This window comes from Convolutriloba macropyga, chromosome 4 (genome assembly GCF_964194025.1).
Source record: "Convolutriloba macropyga chromosome 4, txConMacr16.3, whole genome shotgun sequence".
In the NCBI taxonomy this organism is placed as follows: Eukaryota; Metazoa; Xenacoelomorpha; order Acoela; family Convolutidae; genus Convolutriloba; species Convolutriloba macropyga.
Window position 1 is genome coordinate 71901003 of NC_134471.1, and position 19070 is coordinate 71920072.

The 19070-nt window shown below is 35.6% G+C and overlaps 3 protein-coding genes across 4 annotated transcripts in view; 2 read left to right on the forward strand and 1 right to left on the reverse strand.

Moving 5' to 3' along the window:
- Positions 1 to 19070, forward strand: part of LOC142337879 (importin subunit alpha-3-like) — a 249192-nt gene that overhangs the window by 19641 nt on the left and 210481 nt on the right. Inside the window, exon 1 of one of the 2 annotated variants that reach the window (XM_075387488.1) lies at positions 7875 to 7885. The exons of the other annotated variant lie outside the window; for it this stretch is intronic. The gene's annotated coding sequence lies outside the window, so the exon portion shown is untranslated. Of the gene's footprint in view, positions 1 to 7874; positions 7886 to 19070 lie in introns of those variants that run through there. 2 annotated transcript variants of the gene reach the window in all.
- Positions 1 to 19070, forward strand: part of LOC142337883 (ubiquitin-related modifier 1 homolog) — a 126429-nt gene that overhangs the window by 19640 nt on the left and 87719 nt on the right. The window lies entirely within an intron of this gene.
- Positions 11243 to 18719, reverse strand: LOC142338651 (ras-related protein ced-10-like). The gene is made up of 3 exons (XM_075388498.1): positions 17705 to 18719; positions 14607 to 14824; positions 11243 to 11550 (listed from the first exon to the last, which is right to left on the reverse strand). Exons 1-3 carry the CDS (start codon positions 17862 to 17864, stop codon positions 11368 to 11370), a joined length of 561 nt encoding a protein of 186 aa, XP_075244613.1. The 5' UTR covers positions 17865 to 18719; the 3' UTR covers positions 11243 to 11367.

Below are 19070 nucleotides of genomic sequence, written 5' to 3' on the forward strand. Positions count from 1 at the left end.
TGTACTTTTATACGTTCTTAACATAACTTTTTGATCAGACATCCGCCACAAAATCTAGTAGACAAAACTATCCCAAAAAACACGAAATGCTTTATCTCGAAATTAAAAAGACAAAAGCTATTTCTGCAAAAAATGGTTTAAAAACAGAGACCGGTAAACACTGTTTTTGCAGATAAAAAGCCATTTCTGCAAGATAAACGCTATTTCTGCAAAAGTGGTAGAAGAACAAGAGGCCCTAGAAGCTATTTCTGCAGATAAAAGCTATTTCTACAAAAAGAGGCCCAAAAAAAGGCCCATGATAAAAACTATTTCTGCAAAACATGTAAAGAAGAAGACCCAAGTCAAGGAAAAAAGTATTGGTATGTTTCGAAAAAAGCAAAAGCAATAATGAAATTATCAATTTAGGAATTTTTTTCAATTTGATGATTTTGCTCACAATTTTTTTATATTTTCATTTCTTTTATTTGCGAGTGAGTCATAAAGAATTCGAGACAAAAACAGATATATATTTTTTTCTGGCTTTTGTCAAGTTTTCTATAAAGAGCATAGTTTAGGCTTGCATCTCTTCATAAGTCGAACTCGTTTTTCTCGGCTTGTTCAGAAGGCATTTGTTTTTTGCCATCGTGTTCATTTCTCGTATTTTTAGTTAATAATTTCATCAGCTCAAAATTGTGTAGATAAAAAACAAACAAGTTTGTGTTTCGGATTTATGAGGTCTTAATTGTTTGCTTCGGAAACCTAAGTGTTATATTTGATTAAAAATTTTCTGATGCTCTGATTTATAAAGCTTGTTCTTGTTTGCAATTCCGTAAATTAGAACTCTTTATTTGTAATGTTTGCACTCAACAAATTCCAAACTGTACCATTGATACTTTCTGTTCTGCCGAGGAACTTTCTAGCTTTAATAAGAACAGAAACAAGGTGATTCCACTTTTCCAAACATTATTCATAAGTTCGGGAAGTGAGAAAGCGCTATCATTTTCAAAAGTGAAGTTTTTGGGGTTCTTTGGTATCTCCAACGCTTGCTCATTTCAAGAAATCTTTTTCAGTGAAATATCTGAATCCAGTAAAAGTTTAGGATTTTTTTTAGTCGGTGTCAACTTTTCTACCTGCCAGCCAGTTTGATGAAGCATTAGAACTATCCATGAATTCTTGTTCTTCTAAATTACGAAATAAGTTTGTTTTATCTGCACATAGCACGAAACTTTTTTGGTACTAGCATAGGTTCATTAAGATTACTGAAAAGGACCATTCGACAAAGGACTGATCTGTGATGAACTCCACAATTGTTTTTCTCGGAAAGGAAATCTTCAGTTGAAAGTAAACTTACTGGGTTTCAATTTTAAAAAATGAATCCAGAATATCTTTCATTTTGCCTGTGAAATCATATCTGGAACATTTTTTCCATAAGTTTCATGTGATCTTGTGTGTTAAAGGTTTTCATAGGTCCGGGAAGTACAATGAGACACTATCTTTTCCTCTATTGATTAGCAGATTCTCTGTTCTGTTCTAGCACATCGTTTATGGAATCTACAGATGATCATCTGCTAAAGAGGGGCCTTTTTTAAATCAAACCATCAATCTAGATTGACGGAGTTTGGTCAGACATTTGCCAAAAACCAAGGATTAGGCAGTAGATTAAATTTCATAATATGCAAATTAATTAAAATGTAGGTACTTTTTATAACAAGACAAACCTTTTTGAGCAAGCTGTTAATACAAGCCATAGTATTCTCAATTAATTTACCAACGAGAGACTCAATTTCAAAAGCGTCATTTTTTTGTTTCAATTTGCCTCAGTACAAAAGTGCTTCAAATAGATTGGCATGTTTTTCATCGTACGATACCTTGAGCCGGCTTGCTACTGAAGGCCCACAAATGACGAAAAACTGTTTTTCTCAACAGATTACTTCTGGTGCTTTTTTCTTAGATAGCTCTAATACTTTTTTCCTTTGAGTTCTTTTTCCCTAAGAAAACATTGTAGCTTATAGTAATCTATTTTGATTTCCTTGATAAATGTTTATTTTTACTTTGTCGGTTATATTGTTCTCTACTGCCTATTGTTTTTATGTCTAAATATGTTTTTCTGTTTTACAGTTTTCTAACAACGGCATCTTCTGTATCCCTGCTGAAACCTTTTTGGGAGTCTTCCTTACCATGTCTTAAAGAAAAGATATCATCAAAGACTCAACCTTTTAGATTTTCATGTAGATCTATTCAGTTCTCCGTTGTTGCAGAGAAAAACACTTTCTTGCGCAATGACATTGAATTGATAGTTGGTAGTGATCTCTTGTAGTGTAGTTAATTTTGTTGTTACGCTGTTGTTGGTTCCCTATTTACCAACTCAAAATTTTCGTTTTGTTGAGTCCTTAAGAAGACAAAACAATGGTCAATATCTGCAAATAGTTGTTTTTTTGAAACGCAGTTTATGATTTAAATTACAACATCTAAAGTTGCTTCCAATTTAGCTGTAACATTTTTGTTTTCAGAGTGTTTAGATTTACAATGAAATCCTTTGGACTCAAAATTTGCAACTTTGTCTGTTTGGATAGATTTCTTTGAAAGATCAATACTGAACTCTTTGCATAAATATGTTTGCGTTTCGTTCAAATCAGAACAAAATGTTCTAAGAAGAATTGTACAAAAGTAATGCTATCCGTTTTAGGTGTTTTGTATACTAATCTAACAAAAAATCTTCATTTGCTTCTTCATATTTTGGTGATAAGATTTGAATGTCGTGGTTCCCTTACGCTTTTATTTTTGAATATTTAAAGTTTTTAGTTTATAGCGAATCAACGCCTCCGCTTCTACATTTTTGGATGATTACAAATTACAAAACTGCTGACCAATTCATTGATGAATAATTTAGTGTCTGAAAAATATTTTAACTACGTTTCTGTAAGAGCTAGAACAGACAGTTTTAAATTTGTAGCTTCCAGATGTGCTAAAAGTTCATAAATATTCTTAGGTGATCATATTTTTGGAAAAAAATTGAAACATGTAGTCCACTATTCTTTGCCTGGCGCTTTGCAATTTGCAATCCACATTGAGTTTCATTGATGGTTTGTTCATGCGTATGTTTTCTGTTTTGTTCAAATTAGTTTGCACTAAGACAAGAGTTGCAATTTATTTTTGGTTTTAGCGTACGGCTGCATCCACTAGAAAAAAAACTGAATTAAGTCGTAGGCTTTTTAATATATTTATATAATATATTTATATAATCTTCTAATTTCAGCTTACAGTCGCTTCCTCTAGACAAAAAGTAATATCTGAGGGCTAGCGGACAATCAGTTCTCTTGAGTTTTACTTTGAATATTTTTGGAGAAGAAAAAATCGCTAAATTTTGATTTGTTTGGCTGCTTTTCAGGCTTCTGGGTAAATGAAGAGAAAACAAATGTTTTTGAGGTTTTTTTAATGTTTTCAAAGAATTTGATCAATTTTGAATTGTTTGTCTCATTTCGCTCTATATGACAGCAGCATAACACCTGTGAGTTCGTTACCAATGTGAAACGCAATTTGGGTTTTGATCATCCAAGTTCTTGTTTTTATTTTTTTAAAAATATGACAACCTATCAATGGGATTTTCATCTCAAAGAGTTCCTCTGGTGTAAATTGTTTTGTGACTTTAAAGTAGATTTGGGTCTTTTCCGTTTGTGCCAGTACGTTATGCACGCCCCAGTTACAGAGTGCATGCCATTACATATTAAATCAATATTTAAAAAAATTGCACGTGCGTCTGGGGATTGCAAATAATATGCCCCCACTAAGCTGGGGGGGGGGCACAAACGGAAAAGATCCGTAGATTTTTGGTGACCTTTATGACCTCAAAGTAGATTTTTCTTGCAAAAAAATGATCTAAGTAGAAAAGAAAACTTTAAAAGCTTTATGGGCCGCGTAAAAAGGCCGCGTAAAGGAGCTTTAATCAGTGAAATGGAAAATATATAGGGAAACTGGATCATAGAATTTGTAAGGACTCAATTCTGTAAATTTTTGTTAGATTATTCATCGGTTCAGCCACTCAAAAATTGTAGCTCTCGCCACAACCAGCTCCTGGAAACTCTCTCTGTCACCACCAGCTAGATCCGGATGCATAAAACTATGAAAGCTTGCGGAAATTTTGATCAATTAATTGTTTTTCCTGACATTAGTTGGGAAGCATCATTACTTCATACGCTTTCTGCATTGCCTCAGAATGGTCGTTGTGAGCAAAATACTTCTGGAACACCTTGTATCATATTTTGTACGTGCCATAAAGAGCTGCCCAAGTTGCTATTTTTTTGCCCCACCAGTCCGCAATCACGCTGACGAGTGTAACTTGCCTTTTACAACTCCCCAAAAAGTAGCGCTTGTAGCCAACTCCATTTTATTTGAATGTGAAAGCGGAGACGAGCCGATTTGTTGACTTCCAAATTTTGAGTATGAAATTGCTGTTTTAAATTTTTCAGGGAAAGTTAAAACAATCAGTTTGAGTTGTCGTGTGAAGAAATTCCTGCCATGTTACCCAATGCCATTTTATCCGATGCAAATTTACCCAATGCTATTTGATCTTTTCGTTCAATTATCCGATGTTAGGTTGTGATAGTTTTATATCAAGTCCCACGGGCCGTTTATTTATATAGTCGGCTAAGTAATCGTTCCGGTGATGGGGTAAACATTAAGGTAAATTAATGTTGACATTGGGTAAAATGGAAGGTAGGCATAATGGCATTGGGTTAAATCGCAAGGGTAAAATGGAATCGGGTAAATCGCCCTGACACGCACTGTGGCAGATGATAGTATGTACTATGGCAAATGATAGCCGTTATAGGTCAGTGTACACTAATTGAATGTAACTCAAAACCTTAATTGGTAGATTGTTCCATTTTCCACTGTAGCAATCCGGGTCGAGTTATGAGGTAACACTTTCACAAATAGACTTATCTTATTTTCTACAGCTCTTACAAATTTCTTATATAATTGCGCACTTAAACATCTCAAAATCTGATAGTTTTTATTAGAAAATTAGCGGTATTTGTTTTGTAGTTTTAGGTTTTGAATTTATTGAAAATATAACCTCTGCTCCTTATGAGTTTTTTTGTATGCATCAATATGATGGCAAAGGAAAATTATCTAATATCTATTGAAATCAGATTTTAAAACTCAAAAAGGGTTCCAATGGAACACCTCGACAACTTTGTCTTAATATCTTTTTGTTTTCGCTTCAAGATAACCAATGAACTTGAATAATAGTTTCTCCAAAAAAACAGAGAATTTAAACCCGAGAAACTGAAGTATTTATCCACAATCGTTAGAAGCCTTGCTTTCTATTTTAAGAAGTCTTTTTTCATTCAACGAGAATCGTTTCATAGAATCGTTTTAAAGGTCATAACTTAAAGTATGACAAATTCGGACAAAGATATTTTTTTATAATCATTAAAATAGCCAGAATGTTAGCATTGTGTTAATCAACCTTTCGTAAAAAAAATGCTAAGAAATCTGTGATTGATATTGACTTTTTGATTTTCATAAGTAAAATTTGCTCTCACTGAACAAGGTGACACCGGCAAAAGCAGAACCTTTATATGTGTATGTGTGTGAGTGTAAGGCGAATCAGATTTCAGAATATGCAAATATTGATGGTGGATTATTTTATTTTTACTAGTGCCAAAAAGTTTTGAGATTAAAAATGTCAGAAAAAAATTCTTGGCTGAACTACCCAGGTTTTGGTCCAGACCCAAATTGAGCTATGGTCAAACTCAATCGAGCGCACACCCCTGTGTTCCCGGACCGAAATTACAGGGTCTGGATAGCGGTTCGAGCGCACAATAGTCTGGACCATGGTCTAATGTCGGTCTGATCAGAGGTCAATTCGGTTTGGACGGTCTGATCATAGTTTAAAATCTCTCTCTGATCAGACTATTTTGAGCGCACTTGAGTGTGATCATAGTCTGATTAAGGTCTGGGCAATGGTCTGAAATTGAGTCTGGACCATGGTCTGAAGATGGTCTGATCATAGCATGTTTATAGTCTGGACAATGGTCTGAATTCAGGTCTGATCATAAGTGCACTATAGTCTGGACAGTGGTCTGGGTACGGTATGATCAGAGGACATTTTATTCTGGAAAGACTGATCAGAGATCATTTTGGTCTGAAAGGTCTGATCAGAGGTAACTTCGGTCTGGAAAGTCTGATCAGAGGTCATTTCAGTCTGCTTAGTCTGATCATAGCTCAATTTGGGTCTGGACCTAAACCTGGGTAACAATCTATTGTGGCATCCATTGTGCAGTTTAATCATTGTGGCAACATCGGAGAAATTCAATATAAAGATTAAAGCAATAGAGAAAGTAATTTAACTGATGTGAGTTTTTGCTATCTAAAATTACCAAGCAGTGGTGAAGAGAAGTTATTTGTTGAAAAAACGGTCACAAAAAAGTGGATGTAAAAAGTTATAGTATAAATTATGTAAAAAAGCTATAGCATAAATTTGTTCGGCGTCATTTTTCCGAGCACAATTTTTGATAATGGACAAAAAAAGCAAGCAAACGTGATTTGAAGTGTTGCGATAAGTTGAAACATTGAAAAATTATTTTAAATGTAAATTAATGTAAAATTTTAAAATTTTAAATTAATGTAAAATTTTAAAATATTAAATTAATGTAAAATTTTAAATGTAATTTACTGTAAAATTATATTGAAAAATTATTTTGAATTTTTGGTCATTGTGTTGGGGTGCTTCTCTTCTAAGTGAACCTTGCAGTGACTGAGTATGAAAGACCACACATCATGACTGGCTAAAAGTGATTGTGTTTTTGTGATAAACAATGGCAACAAACATTGACAAATAATACAATGCAAATGCAACCGATGACAATAAGAGCAAAAAATCTCAGATTATCAAATTTATTGAAGTAAAATAAAAATTTCAAACATTTAAATTTTCAAACCTGATAAGGAACAGTCGTTAATTGCTGCAAAACCTTCAAACTCTAGAAACTGACAAAGAATTGTGGTTCACCGCAAAAATCTTAAATATAGATAAATTAGATAAACAGAGATAATTAAATGACAAAACTGAAAAAGTCGGTTTACTTGACAGAAAGGGGAATCAAAGAAAAAAATGCAAAAGAATTCCCCAACAATCGATAAAACTCATTAACAAAGAAATTCTGCAAAGATAATTCTCCATTCCTCTATTTTAGTCAATACACTCAATTGAGTTATAGGTTTGGTAAAGAAAATTATCCACCAAAAAATCGCTCTTATTTTGTTTCCTCCTTGAATATTTTAATCAAATCAAGTCCTGCGTCAAAGGTTGTTTAAAAATTTTTCTGCATAAAATTGCATAAGAAATTTCTGAATAAGAAATGTTTGCTTGGATGAAATTTAAGAAAGTATCCAAACCAGACAAAAAACAAATCCCGGATTCTCACGGAATCTCTCATATTCAAAGTTTACCGAATAAATTAACGCTGCACACTGCGAAAACAACAGTTCTGCTAGTCCCAAACAAAAAACCGAACAGTTATGAGAGATACTTGTGGATATCGTGATGAAAACCACGGCACGTTTAGTTGCTCTGGCCATTGTAGAATATGTTGTTTTTCTGAGAGACTTTTCATCTCAAGGTATTTTTGATGAAAAAAATACTTCGCTGAGTGGCGAGTTTTTTTTGACAATTTCTAAGTTTATTTTGGCTGTTTTGCCCTAGTAAGTGGTTTTGCTGCATTTATTAAGGAGTGATTTGCTAGCCTTTTGTTTGTGGGCCACTTTTAACCAATGAGTTTGGTTCTGTTAAAGGGGTATTTTCTTTGCAAATTTTAAAATTACCGGTAATCATTACCTATTTTTGATAGTTTTTCACTTTTTTCGATGCCCTTTTGGCATAATTTTTGAGCAACTTATTAAACCTAACTGTTTGAGATGAAACTCTGTTGTGGAGTTCATGTTTTATATGAAAAACTATTTAAAGGTTTCTTAATTATAATCCGTTGAAGTTCTACAATTCTATAACTTTTTGCTTTCACAGTAGAACGCGAGTTAGTTCAATTGTTAGCCTTTCTGAAAAAGACTTCCTGAGTTCTTGGAATTCTTTTGGTTTCCTTTTTTTCCCTAACAAATGAGTTAATTCTTGGACGCTCATCAAAATCGAGGGGATGTATTAATCTTTCTTTATTTCAACACTGACAGAGGTCCCAGATCCGAACCACCTCTGCTCAGATTCAGCCGAGCGCACAGCTGTGCAATTGGCAGCTGAAACAAACGGTCTGTCCAAACTCAGTTTCGAGCGCACTTAGGTCTGATTTGAGGTTTTTGGCCTGGGTTTGCACAATCGGCGGTAATTTGGGTCAGCCGCGATTTCGTTGGGGTGATCGGAGGCGATTTTGGTATTGGAGGGTCTGTTCAGAAGTAATTTTTGTCTGATTCGGTCCGAACGGTGGCGATTTTATCTGGGCCGGTCTGCTCCGAGTTTATTTGTGTCAGGGATGGTCTGATGAAGGATGATTGTATCTGCAACGATCTGATCAGAGACAACTTTTGGTCTGGGAGGACCTGATCATAGACCATTTTTGGTCAGTGACGGTCTGATTAGTGATAATTTTGGTTTTGTTCTGAGACGATCGGATCAGAGGTGATTTGGGTCAGTGAAGGTCTGATCGAAGAGAATTTTTTTGGACGGTCTGATCACAGGTGATTTTCCTCTTAAATATTCTCATCAGAGGTGATTTCAGTCTAGTATGGTCTTATCAGAGATGATTCTGGTCTGTGATGAAGCAATCGGCGGTGAATTTCGTCTCGGTGGTCTAATCAGTGATAATTTCTGTTTAGAACGGTCTGATCAGAAGCGATTTTGGTCTGAACCAGAGGTAATTTTGGCCTGGGAGGTCTGATCAATATTAATTTTGGCCTGGGAGGTCTGATCAATGTTAATTTTGGCTTTGGTTTGGGGGCAGACTGATCAGAGAATAATTTTGAATTCGGTCTTGGATAATCTGACCAGAGAATATTTTGGCATGGGAGGGTCTGATCAGAGGTGATTTTGGCCACGGACGGTCTGATCAGTGCTTACTTTGGTCTTTGGTTCTGGTCTGGGATGGACTGATCAGGCATAAATTTGGTCTTTGGCGGAGCAACTGGCGGTGAATTTGTTCTGGGCGGTCTGATCAAGAATGATTTCGCTCTAAAACGGTCTGATCAGAGGCAATTATGGTCTAGGAGAGTCTGCTTAGAGGTGATTTTATTCTGGGACGCTCTCATCAGTTGTACTTTTAGTTTTTGTCTGGTACACTCTGATCTGAGATGATGCTGGTCAGGAAAGGTCTGATCAGAGGAGAATTGTTCTAGGACGGTCCGATCACAGGTGATTTTGGTCTTAGATGTTCTAATCAGAGGTAATTCTGGTCTACGACGGATAGACGAGAGGTGATTTATTTGTTTCTGTGACGGTCTGATCAGAGATTATTTTTGGTCCGTGGCGGAGAGATTGTCGATAAATTTGATCTGTGCTTTCCTCTGTTTGCAAAGTTGTGATCGGAAACGATTAGATTATGGTATAGGAGTGTCTGATCAGAGGTGATTTTGTTCTTGAACTGTCTGATCACAGATGATTTTTGTCTTAGATGTTCTGATCAGATGTGATTTTGATCTCGGACGGTCCGACCCTGGGCTATTCCGGTATGGTATGAACTGCTCTGAGGTGATTCATGTATGGGACGGTCTGAGCAGAGTTGATTTTTTCTAGGACGATCTGATCACAGGTGATTTTGGTCTTAGGTGTTCTGATCAGACGTGATTCTGGTCTAGGAGGGTACGACCAGAGGCGATATTGGTCTGTCTCACGGTCTGATCAGTTGTAATTTGCATTTTGGTCTGGCACAGTCTGGTTAGAGGTGATTTTGGTCTGGGAAGGTCGTATCAGAGGGGATTTTGTTCTGGTACAGTCTGATTACAGGTGATTACGGTCTTGTTTGTTCTGATCAGATGTGATTTTGGTCTTGGTTGGTCCGAAACTAGGTTGTCGCGGATTGGGACGGTCTGATCAGAGGCAGTTCCTATATGGGACGCTCTGGTCAGAGGGGATTATATTCTTAAAAGGTCTTATCACTGGTGATTTTTGACTTAGATGTTCTGATCAGAGGTTATTTTGGTCAGGGATGTTCAGACTCTAGGTGCTTTCCCTCTGGGACGGTCTGATGACAAGTGATTTTGATCTTCGGTGTTCTGATCAGATTGATTGTGTTCTAGGAGTTTCTGAACATATTTGGTTTTGGTCTGTGACGCTCTGATCAGAAATATTTTCTGATATGTGTTGGAGCGACCGGCGGTGCGTTTGGTCTGGGTGGTCTGATCGGTGGTGGTCTCTATCTGATGTGGTCTAGTCAGAGTTGATTTTGGTCTGGGAATGTCTGATCAGATGTTATTTTGGTTTAGGGCGCTCTGATCAGTCTTAATTTTGGTTTTGGTCTTTGACAGTCCGTTCAGAGGTGATTTTGGTCAAGGAACTTCTGATCAGAAGGGGACTTTGTTCTAAGACGGTCCGATAACAAGTGATTTTGGTCTTAGATGTTCTAATCAGAGGTAACTCTGGTCTACGACGGATAGACGAGAGGTGATTTGTTTCTGTGACGGTCTGACCAGAGATGATTTTTGGTCCGTGGCGGAGAGATTGTCGATAAATTTGATCTGGGTTTTCTGATCAATGGTGACATCTGTTTGCAACGTTGTGATCAGAAGCGATTCAATTATGGCATAGGAGTGTCTGATCAGAGGTGATTTTGTTCTGGAACGGTCTGATCACAGGTGATTGTGCTCTTAGATCTGATCAGAGGTGATTTTGTTCTGGAACGGTCTGATCACAGGTGATTGTGCTCTTAGATCTGATCAGAGGTGATTTTGGTCTGGGACGGTTGGATCAGAGATTATTTGTGTCTGGGATGGTCTGGTCAGAGATGATTTTAGTCTGAGACGTTCTGACTTGGACTGCGTTCCGTTTGAGAACTCAGCGTGGAAAATAACCGTGCCATTAAAATTTCATCCGAATTTAGGGTAGCTCTTGCGCTCATCAAAAAAATACATTTCACTGCTGATGCTTTTCGGTTGTTTTTTTTAAACAATTTCAAAATATCTGCCATAACTAAAGGACAAAAGTAAGTCAATTTGTATTACTGTTTAGTTAAACTGAACGTTTATTTGGCGCATCAACTGCAGAAATTTGTCTGACAAATAAAATAGCATTAGCTATTTTTGCAACTAAAACAAAAAAAGATTGATGCATAATCTGTAAATTTCAATACAAACTTTAGTAACTTATTTATCTTTTCATCTCAAGACTCTATTTTCCAGTCAAATTGAGCATAAATTTATTTATTAAACAACCGTTTTTCTTATAATTTACAAAATGTTACAATTTATTTTGTTTGATTTTGGTCGGGGTGGGGGTTTGAGCACGGCTAGTGCAGCCTGTTTGAACACTTCATTAACACCCTCGCCTTCCAATGAAGAACATTCTAGAAACAATGTTGCTCCTACACTCTGTCGAAGTTGTTCTCCTTCTTCTGGGCTCAGCAATGGTTCCTAAATTAAAAATCACGAATCGCGGGTCTTTCCCATTATCCCCCACGAAATCATAGCACAACCCCCCCCCCCCCTATAGTGCAATTACTCTGATTGGGATCTACACGTTATGTTACCAATGAGCGGCCCGCAGTGCAAGCAAAGATGAAACAAAGTTCAAGAAGATATACTCAATGAAAACCCTATTTTACCTCACAGGTTTACCCGGATCGTAGTAATGTAGGAAATCAGCACTGAATTAAGATATTTAAAAAAAACCAGTACATATTTATATACTATGCATGAAAAACATATTGATTCTTGGGTTAACGTCTCAACTGTTCCATTTAGCAAGAAAATTAATTGACAAAATTTGGGACAGTGTTCACGGAATACAACGAAAAGGTGCGCTTCTTTGTTGCAACCCTCAATTTTTTTTTGTGGCTAGGGACTTTATTGTACCCTGGCTTTTTGTTCAGTCAGTTTTGGCCAGTCAATATGTTTTACCGATAGATACCAATTTTGCATTATTGCGAGGCCGTTAAGAACTGAATCGATTGAAAAATGTGGCCGAGAGGTAAGGTGTGTGATTCATACGCCAATGATTGAGAGTTCCCTGCTTCCGTGTAGCTGTCTGTGCGAGAATGAGATCTTACTTAATCATAGCTTCAGGTTGGCCATAACCTGACCAATGCTGGCTGCTTTGATGGTACCACCTCAAATTTTCAGACGCAAGAAAAGTGGCCATTGTCACCAAAAAGCGAAAGGCTGCTCAAAAAAGTCTGAAATGTGAGGAATAAAAAGAAAAAAGAGCTGAGAACAAGACGCTGTGGCCTTATGCTGTTCCGCTGCGATTACGCAGGAACCACAAATAGTTATTACAAGATCGGTTTTTACAAATACCATAGCTCTCTGTACGTTTTGCAAAATTTATTGTAAAACAGAGAAACAATTGTCTGTATCTCTTGTGAGAGTAATTTATTGTCATATTTTAGCTCTTTAACATTTCAACATGTATTTTCTCGTGGAGTTCCAAACAATAATTGACAAAGGATATGCATAACTCAGAGTGTAGCAGTGCCACAAACAGTGCAAAATTCAAACTTTTTTAGCGCTATCTGATACAATCCTACTGTGCTATTTCTTTAGTATATGTCGACATAGTGAATCAAACAATCAATCTGTGCCAGCTGGCAAGCACTATGAACGAGCACTATAAAAAGTATTGAAGTTGCGATAGAAACACTTTTTACATCTCTGCGAGTTTATAATCCACTGCTTGGCAATTCAAGCCCAGCATCAGGGCAATAGCCCCAAATAACAACAAGGTCAGCTGAGCGCGGCGGCTAAAGACATTGCAATATTACTCGAGCAGTCAAAGCTAATATTTTGATTGCTTGCTTACTGCAGTAACACATACTATTAACCGCTATATTAGATAGTGATAACCTCAACTTGGTACTTGACTTCAATACATTATTCACGCATATCTTTACGTCAAAAAGAGCTGAAAATGAGGTAGCGTATTGAATAGAACAAAGTGCATTAATGCTGAAAATATATTTACCAATCAATTTTTTCCGAGATAAGAAACGTCAAACCAGAAATTTCTGCGTTTTATTTCAAAAACAGAGGTAATATTTATAAAAATATTCTAGTTATGAATTATTAATTTTCCTGACATATTTGATTCAGATGCATTGTCGAGTCAATACTTGAGCTTTTCACCCACTTTTACTGCAAAAAAAAGATTCTCTAATTATAAGGGGTTTCTTGTCATTTTAAGGTTTTTTTGTTTTGATGATCATTTAAGTGTCACAATCAACATTTCCAAATGGTGGTAGAAAGGGCACTTTTTGGCAATATTTCTTTTTTGCAATAAAAAATGGAAAGTTTGTAAAAATAATGCTAATCTAATCAAACATCTCTCCAGAGACGCTTCATGTTGTGGCCTATTCTTTCACTGGAAAGTTGGTACTGCAATCCTTCAGTTAAATAGTGGAAAAATTTAGATATGCAAGAATGGATTTTTGCAGAACTCTTTTACTATCGATAAAAGTTTTCTTGATATTGTACGCTTTATCTAAAGTTGAAGTTTGATGAAATTGGTTGTAAAAAGTCTCGGCTTTTTTGTACGACAAATTAGCTAGTTTTCAATGGAACTGTGATAATACATTGCTATAAATCGTTTTTGATCAAGTTGATACCTAAAATTGAAGTCTTACTATATATGATATTTCAATCTATCAATTATTTGTTAACTACAAAAACGATTTTTACTCGAAAACAATTCTTCGACTAAATATTGACTGAGAACTTTTTTAAAATACAATATATCAAAGGCTAAGTGTTCAGTGTTTGAATATGCAGCTTTTTTGCTCGATTATTAAATTTAAGCATATAAACTGGGCTGGATCTTTATCTGCGGACACACTCTACTGATTCTCTTGGTTCCTTGTTCATTTCATTCAACGCAAAATGAGATTGGATTCAGTTTCAAAATCTTGTCAGATCTTTATTTTCTAGACAAAACATACAATGCCTTATCATGTTAAAATTTTATTGCAGATTTTGACTCATCTTTGTGATCTATTGGTATATATCATTTATGGTCATAATGGTATCATTTTTGAAAGTTCGCGGGTTGAAGTTTTGCCCGACAAAAAACCTTAAGAAGTGAAGAAGTACGGTTAATTATTAATTTTTTTTAAGATGCTCATCGCTTTTTACAGAAATTTCAACGTTTTTCCGCAATTTTTAACAGTCACACGTCGACCCGAGTTTTTTTTATCTTCACCACCTCTTACCAGGAATCTTATCAAATATATTAAATATTTATTTTCAAATGTATAGCGTGTCCCATAAAGTTGAAATAAGCGAACGTTTCAGAAGCCACAAGTTAGAGTTCAAAGGTCAAAGTTCAAATTTAAAACGTAGGAAAATTTGATGAATGAAAACTTAATGCAGAAAACGCTGACATTCAAATGAGCACATTGATGCTCAATTGCCCGTTTTTGGCGTTTTCGAACGTTTGCTTATTTCAACTTTATGGGACAGACTATACCATGAATGCTTACTTTGAGATCTTTGTGGAGTCTGAAATCAGTCTTAGTCGCAACAATGATCACGGGTTTATCTGGACAATGGTGTCTGATCTCTCCAATCCACTTCGACTGAACATTCTCGAATGAATTCCTTGAGTTGATCGCGTAGCAAATGATGAATGCATTCGTGTCATTGTAAAGCAAAGGCCTCATTCTTTCATAATCTTCCTGACCAGGAGTGTCACAGATTTCTATAACGCAAAATTGCCCCCAGTCGGAAGCTCAACTTTTTTTAAAAAAAGTAAAAATTTCAATGGGGGCGGGAGTACATGTTGACTTTAATGACCATTATAGTCAACATGTACCCCCGGCCCAATTGAAATTTTTACAACTTTTTGACTCGACCTATTAAAAAATTATTTGGCTCCGCTAATTTTTTTTTAATAGGTCGAGCTAAATTCTTTTTCAGAAAATGGGTAGTCGACAAAACTGCAGGGCGAACTATCTCCAAACCGACACTTCGATATTAAAAATTCGTAAAACGGGAATTTTAACGGATTCCATACTGAGAGTTTTGGTGATTGGCCTAATTCATTCTACATCTGTTGAGTTTTGTAAGCATCAATGTTCACAATTAAAAAAACAAAAATTCTAGTGGATAAAGGTACAAAAATTATACAAAATATCGTCACAAATTAGGCATTATATAATTGATAACAATGAACTGCTTTAGTAATTAGGTATCGTCTTTGTGGCTTTTAATTTTTGGACAGGTGCCAATTTTTGTGGAAAATTTATTTTAATTGTAACGGACGAAAAAAGCTATAAGGTCTTTGAAGCTTTAAAGTTGTTAACAACCTTGCAATAGGACTTCGAAACTGAACAGATAGGTCAAGCAAAGCATTCTTACGCTGTTTATTTGGTCTGTACTTGGTAGACTAATAAATTGTTGTGCTTCTCGACTCCACTAACCATCCATTTTTGTTATTGTTATTAACTCAATGATGAAAAACTTGAAACGGTCATTTAGGACGGAAACCAGGGCCAATGACTGAGCCGTTAGTTCGTCCACGAAAAACAAAAAAAAACAAATTTTGCCGAAAAAGTCCAGATGATTTGAATTGTTTTGATCAGAAAAAGATTTGACCTCTGAGAGTATGATAACTGGGGTCAAAAATAGCAGGCAAAATGGTCAATGATAGTCAAAACGGGGCAATCAAGATTTTAGATTGTTGGTTCTCCGCATAATAATTGTGTAAAAAGCTAAAATTAAGAGTGCAAAGACTGATCAAAGAGCTGCAATAGAAATAGTAGCAGAAAAAGAAACTGGAAGATTTTCTATCAGCAATTCTGAGAGCACATTGACCTTCCTATTACGCTTACACCTACTGCAATTGAATCGTTGTAATAAACAAGGCTAAAATCGGATAGTTTGAAAACATAAACAGTTAAAACTTCAATTTCTTAGTTCTACTTGAGAAAAAAATCAAAAAATGTCAATATACACAAACTAAACTCAATTTCAAAGGGTGAAACTGAAAGAGTAATCTGAGAAATAATCATCCTAAGACAAACATTGCGTGTCATCTTCCGTGCCAAATAAAAAGGAAGATATTTACTTTTTCTTCTTTATTGCCAACAAACGTATCTTAATCCATGTAAAAAGGGTCTTACAGTGTAATATATGGCTACAAAGCAAGAATGTGGTGTATAAACTATTTTGCAACAACTATAATAAATTATAATATGATAGAACATAATAATTGCTACTATACTTCACAAGGCCTTCGGCGCAAAACTCTATAAAATAGTGCTAAAATAATTATAATCAATTTGTTAGGGACACTGTCTTGTAATGAAACTCCTAATTTTTTGACTGACAAAAGCTACCTTTTTATTGTGAAAAAACATGTTAACTCATATAAAAATATAGCGAGAAAAGTAAAGAGCAATTTGTCAACATTACGCAGCGAGTTTCCAAAAAGGAACCGTTTACTAATTTTTGCGTTTCGTGCAAACGAATGAAGTATTTCGTCATCGTTTTCATTTTACGTAGCCATTTCCTTTGATGAAATATAATTACTCAAAACATGGAAATAAGCTACTTGTAGTTAATAAAAAGTCTTAAAATTCCAAATGGGTATTCAAGGATAAGTTTAACCCAATTCAATCATTTTGAGCACGTTATTAGCCTAAAACTTTATTCTCAATTTTATCAGTTTTTTTTAGACTTAATTCAAAGACTTAATTTTTGCCACGGGCAAAACTGCTAATTGACTTCTTAATTCACAATTAGTATCGAGATGGACATTTTTGAAATTAATCACCAATTAGACTTTCTTTGAATTATTCAATTGACAATATCTTAGTTATTGAACAAAGGTGACGCGTGGGAACTATAGTGACTCATGTTAAAGAAATTAGGGATCTTTTCCGTTTGTGCCCTCCCCAGCTTAGTGAGTGCATATTAGTTGCACCCCCCAGACGCACGTGCCATATTTTTACATAATAATTTACTATATAATAGCACGTGGTTTGTAGTTGGGGGGCGCATAAGGTACTGGGGGCGGGGGGGGGGGGGCACAAACAGAAAAAAGATCCGAAATTAGTTACTGAGTACTGTCAATTTTTGCGCTGGCCTCAGATACACTCAATATGGAATCCAGATGCGAGTGTCCAATTCTGACGCAAATTTAAACTAAATTCGCTTACTATAGCTAGTTTTCACGCACGCTTGTGACTCTAATCTTAAAACACGTGTCGTGAAAAATAGTGACAAAATCGAGTAATTTTACTCGAGAAATCAGACATTGGCCACGTAATGAACCATTCATTTATGGGATCTATTATTCTGCCCCCCCCCCCCCCCCCAACCCCCAGCTTAGTGAGCATAAATCTTTTCTTTTATGACCCCCATGCGCACGTGCAATTCTCTTACATAGTAATGTGCCATATAACAACATATAATTTGTAACGGAGGGTCAAAAAAACACGGGGGGGGGGGGGGGGGCAGAATAGATCCCATTTATGGCCCGCTTCCACAAAAGGGCAAATTAGGGCTTTATGGTATCGGACGACAAACTTTGTCATTTAGAAATGTGGTGTTGAAATTGAAATGACTTTTTACTCACGTAATCCGATCATCTCTCGATCAATCTGAATATTCTTAGCAAAGTTGTCCCAGGTTGTGGGCACATAATCTGTGGAATAGACATTCTCAGTGTACCTCACAAGCAGGGCTGTCTTGCCCACTGCTCCGTCGCCCACAACCACCAGCTTAAGCGCCTTCATCTTCCAGTTCTGCAGTTACAAATGTTTATAAATAGTTATAAATGAAGTTAACTTTGAAAAGAAAACGGAAAACTTTAAATGTCTTGCCGGTGCTGGAAATCAAGCGTCGAATATTTTATCTGAATATGTTTATAAAAAAACGTTTCTTAAAAGTTGTAGTTTTTGTTACAAATAGTGTGCAATTAGAAACTAGTTTTATAATGCTAGTTTCAAGCTATCAGGATTTGAACAATGTGATAATGATAGTTGTCATAAGATATTTAAAATTAAGAATTAAAGCGAAATTAAAAGAATTAACTAACAAAAAGTAAGAATTAAAGAAAAGTGATTGAAATGTAACAACATGTATTATATCAAATTCATCCGAAAACAAACAAGAATCTTAATTATAACGAGGCTATTAATATTAATATAACGAGGCTATTAATAAAGGCTATTATTATAAATAATGGTTAGGCACGAATAAAATAAAACTCTATCTTCTCCAAATTTCGACCTGTCAAATTGAGTTAGTAATTATTATCAATGACGGTTTGTGACACAATCAGTGTTATTTATTCAACGACCCAGTATATAGAGCGTGTTGTACGTGAAACAAACAAAAAGATCGCTTTCTAAACCCAAGAATGACAAATCTAACGGTCATAAAACTAAGAAGCAACCCGCACCCGTTCTGATTAAATAACCAACAAGAAAACTGGTAATCGGAGTATCAATGACAAAAGTATCTTACGAAAGTCTTGCAAAAGTAACTAATATTTGATAACTCCGAATATAATAACTATAAGCAGAGGCTCATTAACGTTAAGACTCGCGGACTTAAATTACCAAATATAAAGATTATTAATCGGTGTACGATTTTGCATTAGTATTCGCAAATAGTTACTCGTGTAATGATACCTGTTTAAAATGGCTCTGCTTAAAAAGTGTATAAGTGCGTATTTTTCAGACAACAGAAAGCCGTACTGTACATTTTTTCATTCACATTGTATGTTTTTGAGTCTAAAACTGATTCTAAAAAGCTGACTTTTAAACGCGTAAAGGTATTTGAAAAACTTGATACAAATGAGAATTCAAAATTGCACCACAATTCAACAAAAACTTCAAATGTTGCAAAAATACGGTAAATATTGGACAGTTACTTCAACGCATAAAAGCCAAAAGCAGCCAATTTATTCAACTTGTGCTATCTGGTTTAACTTATTT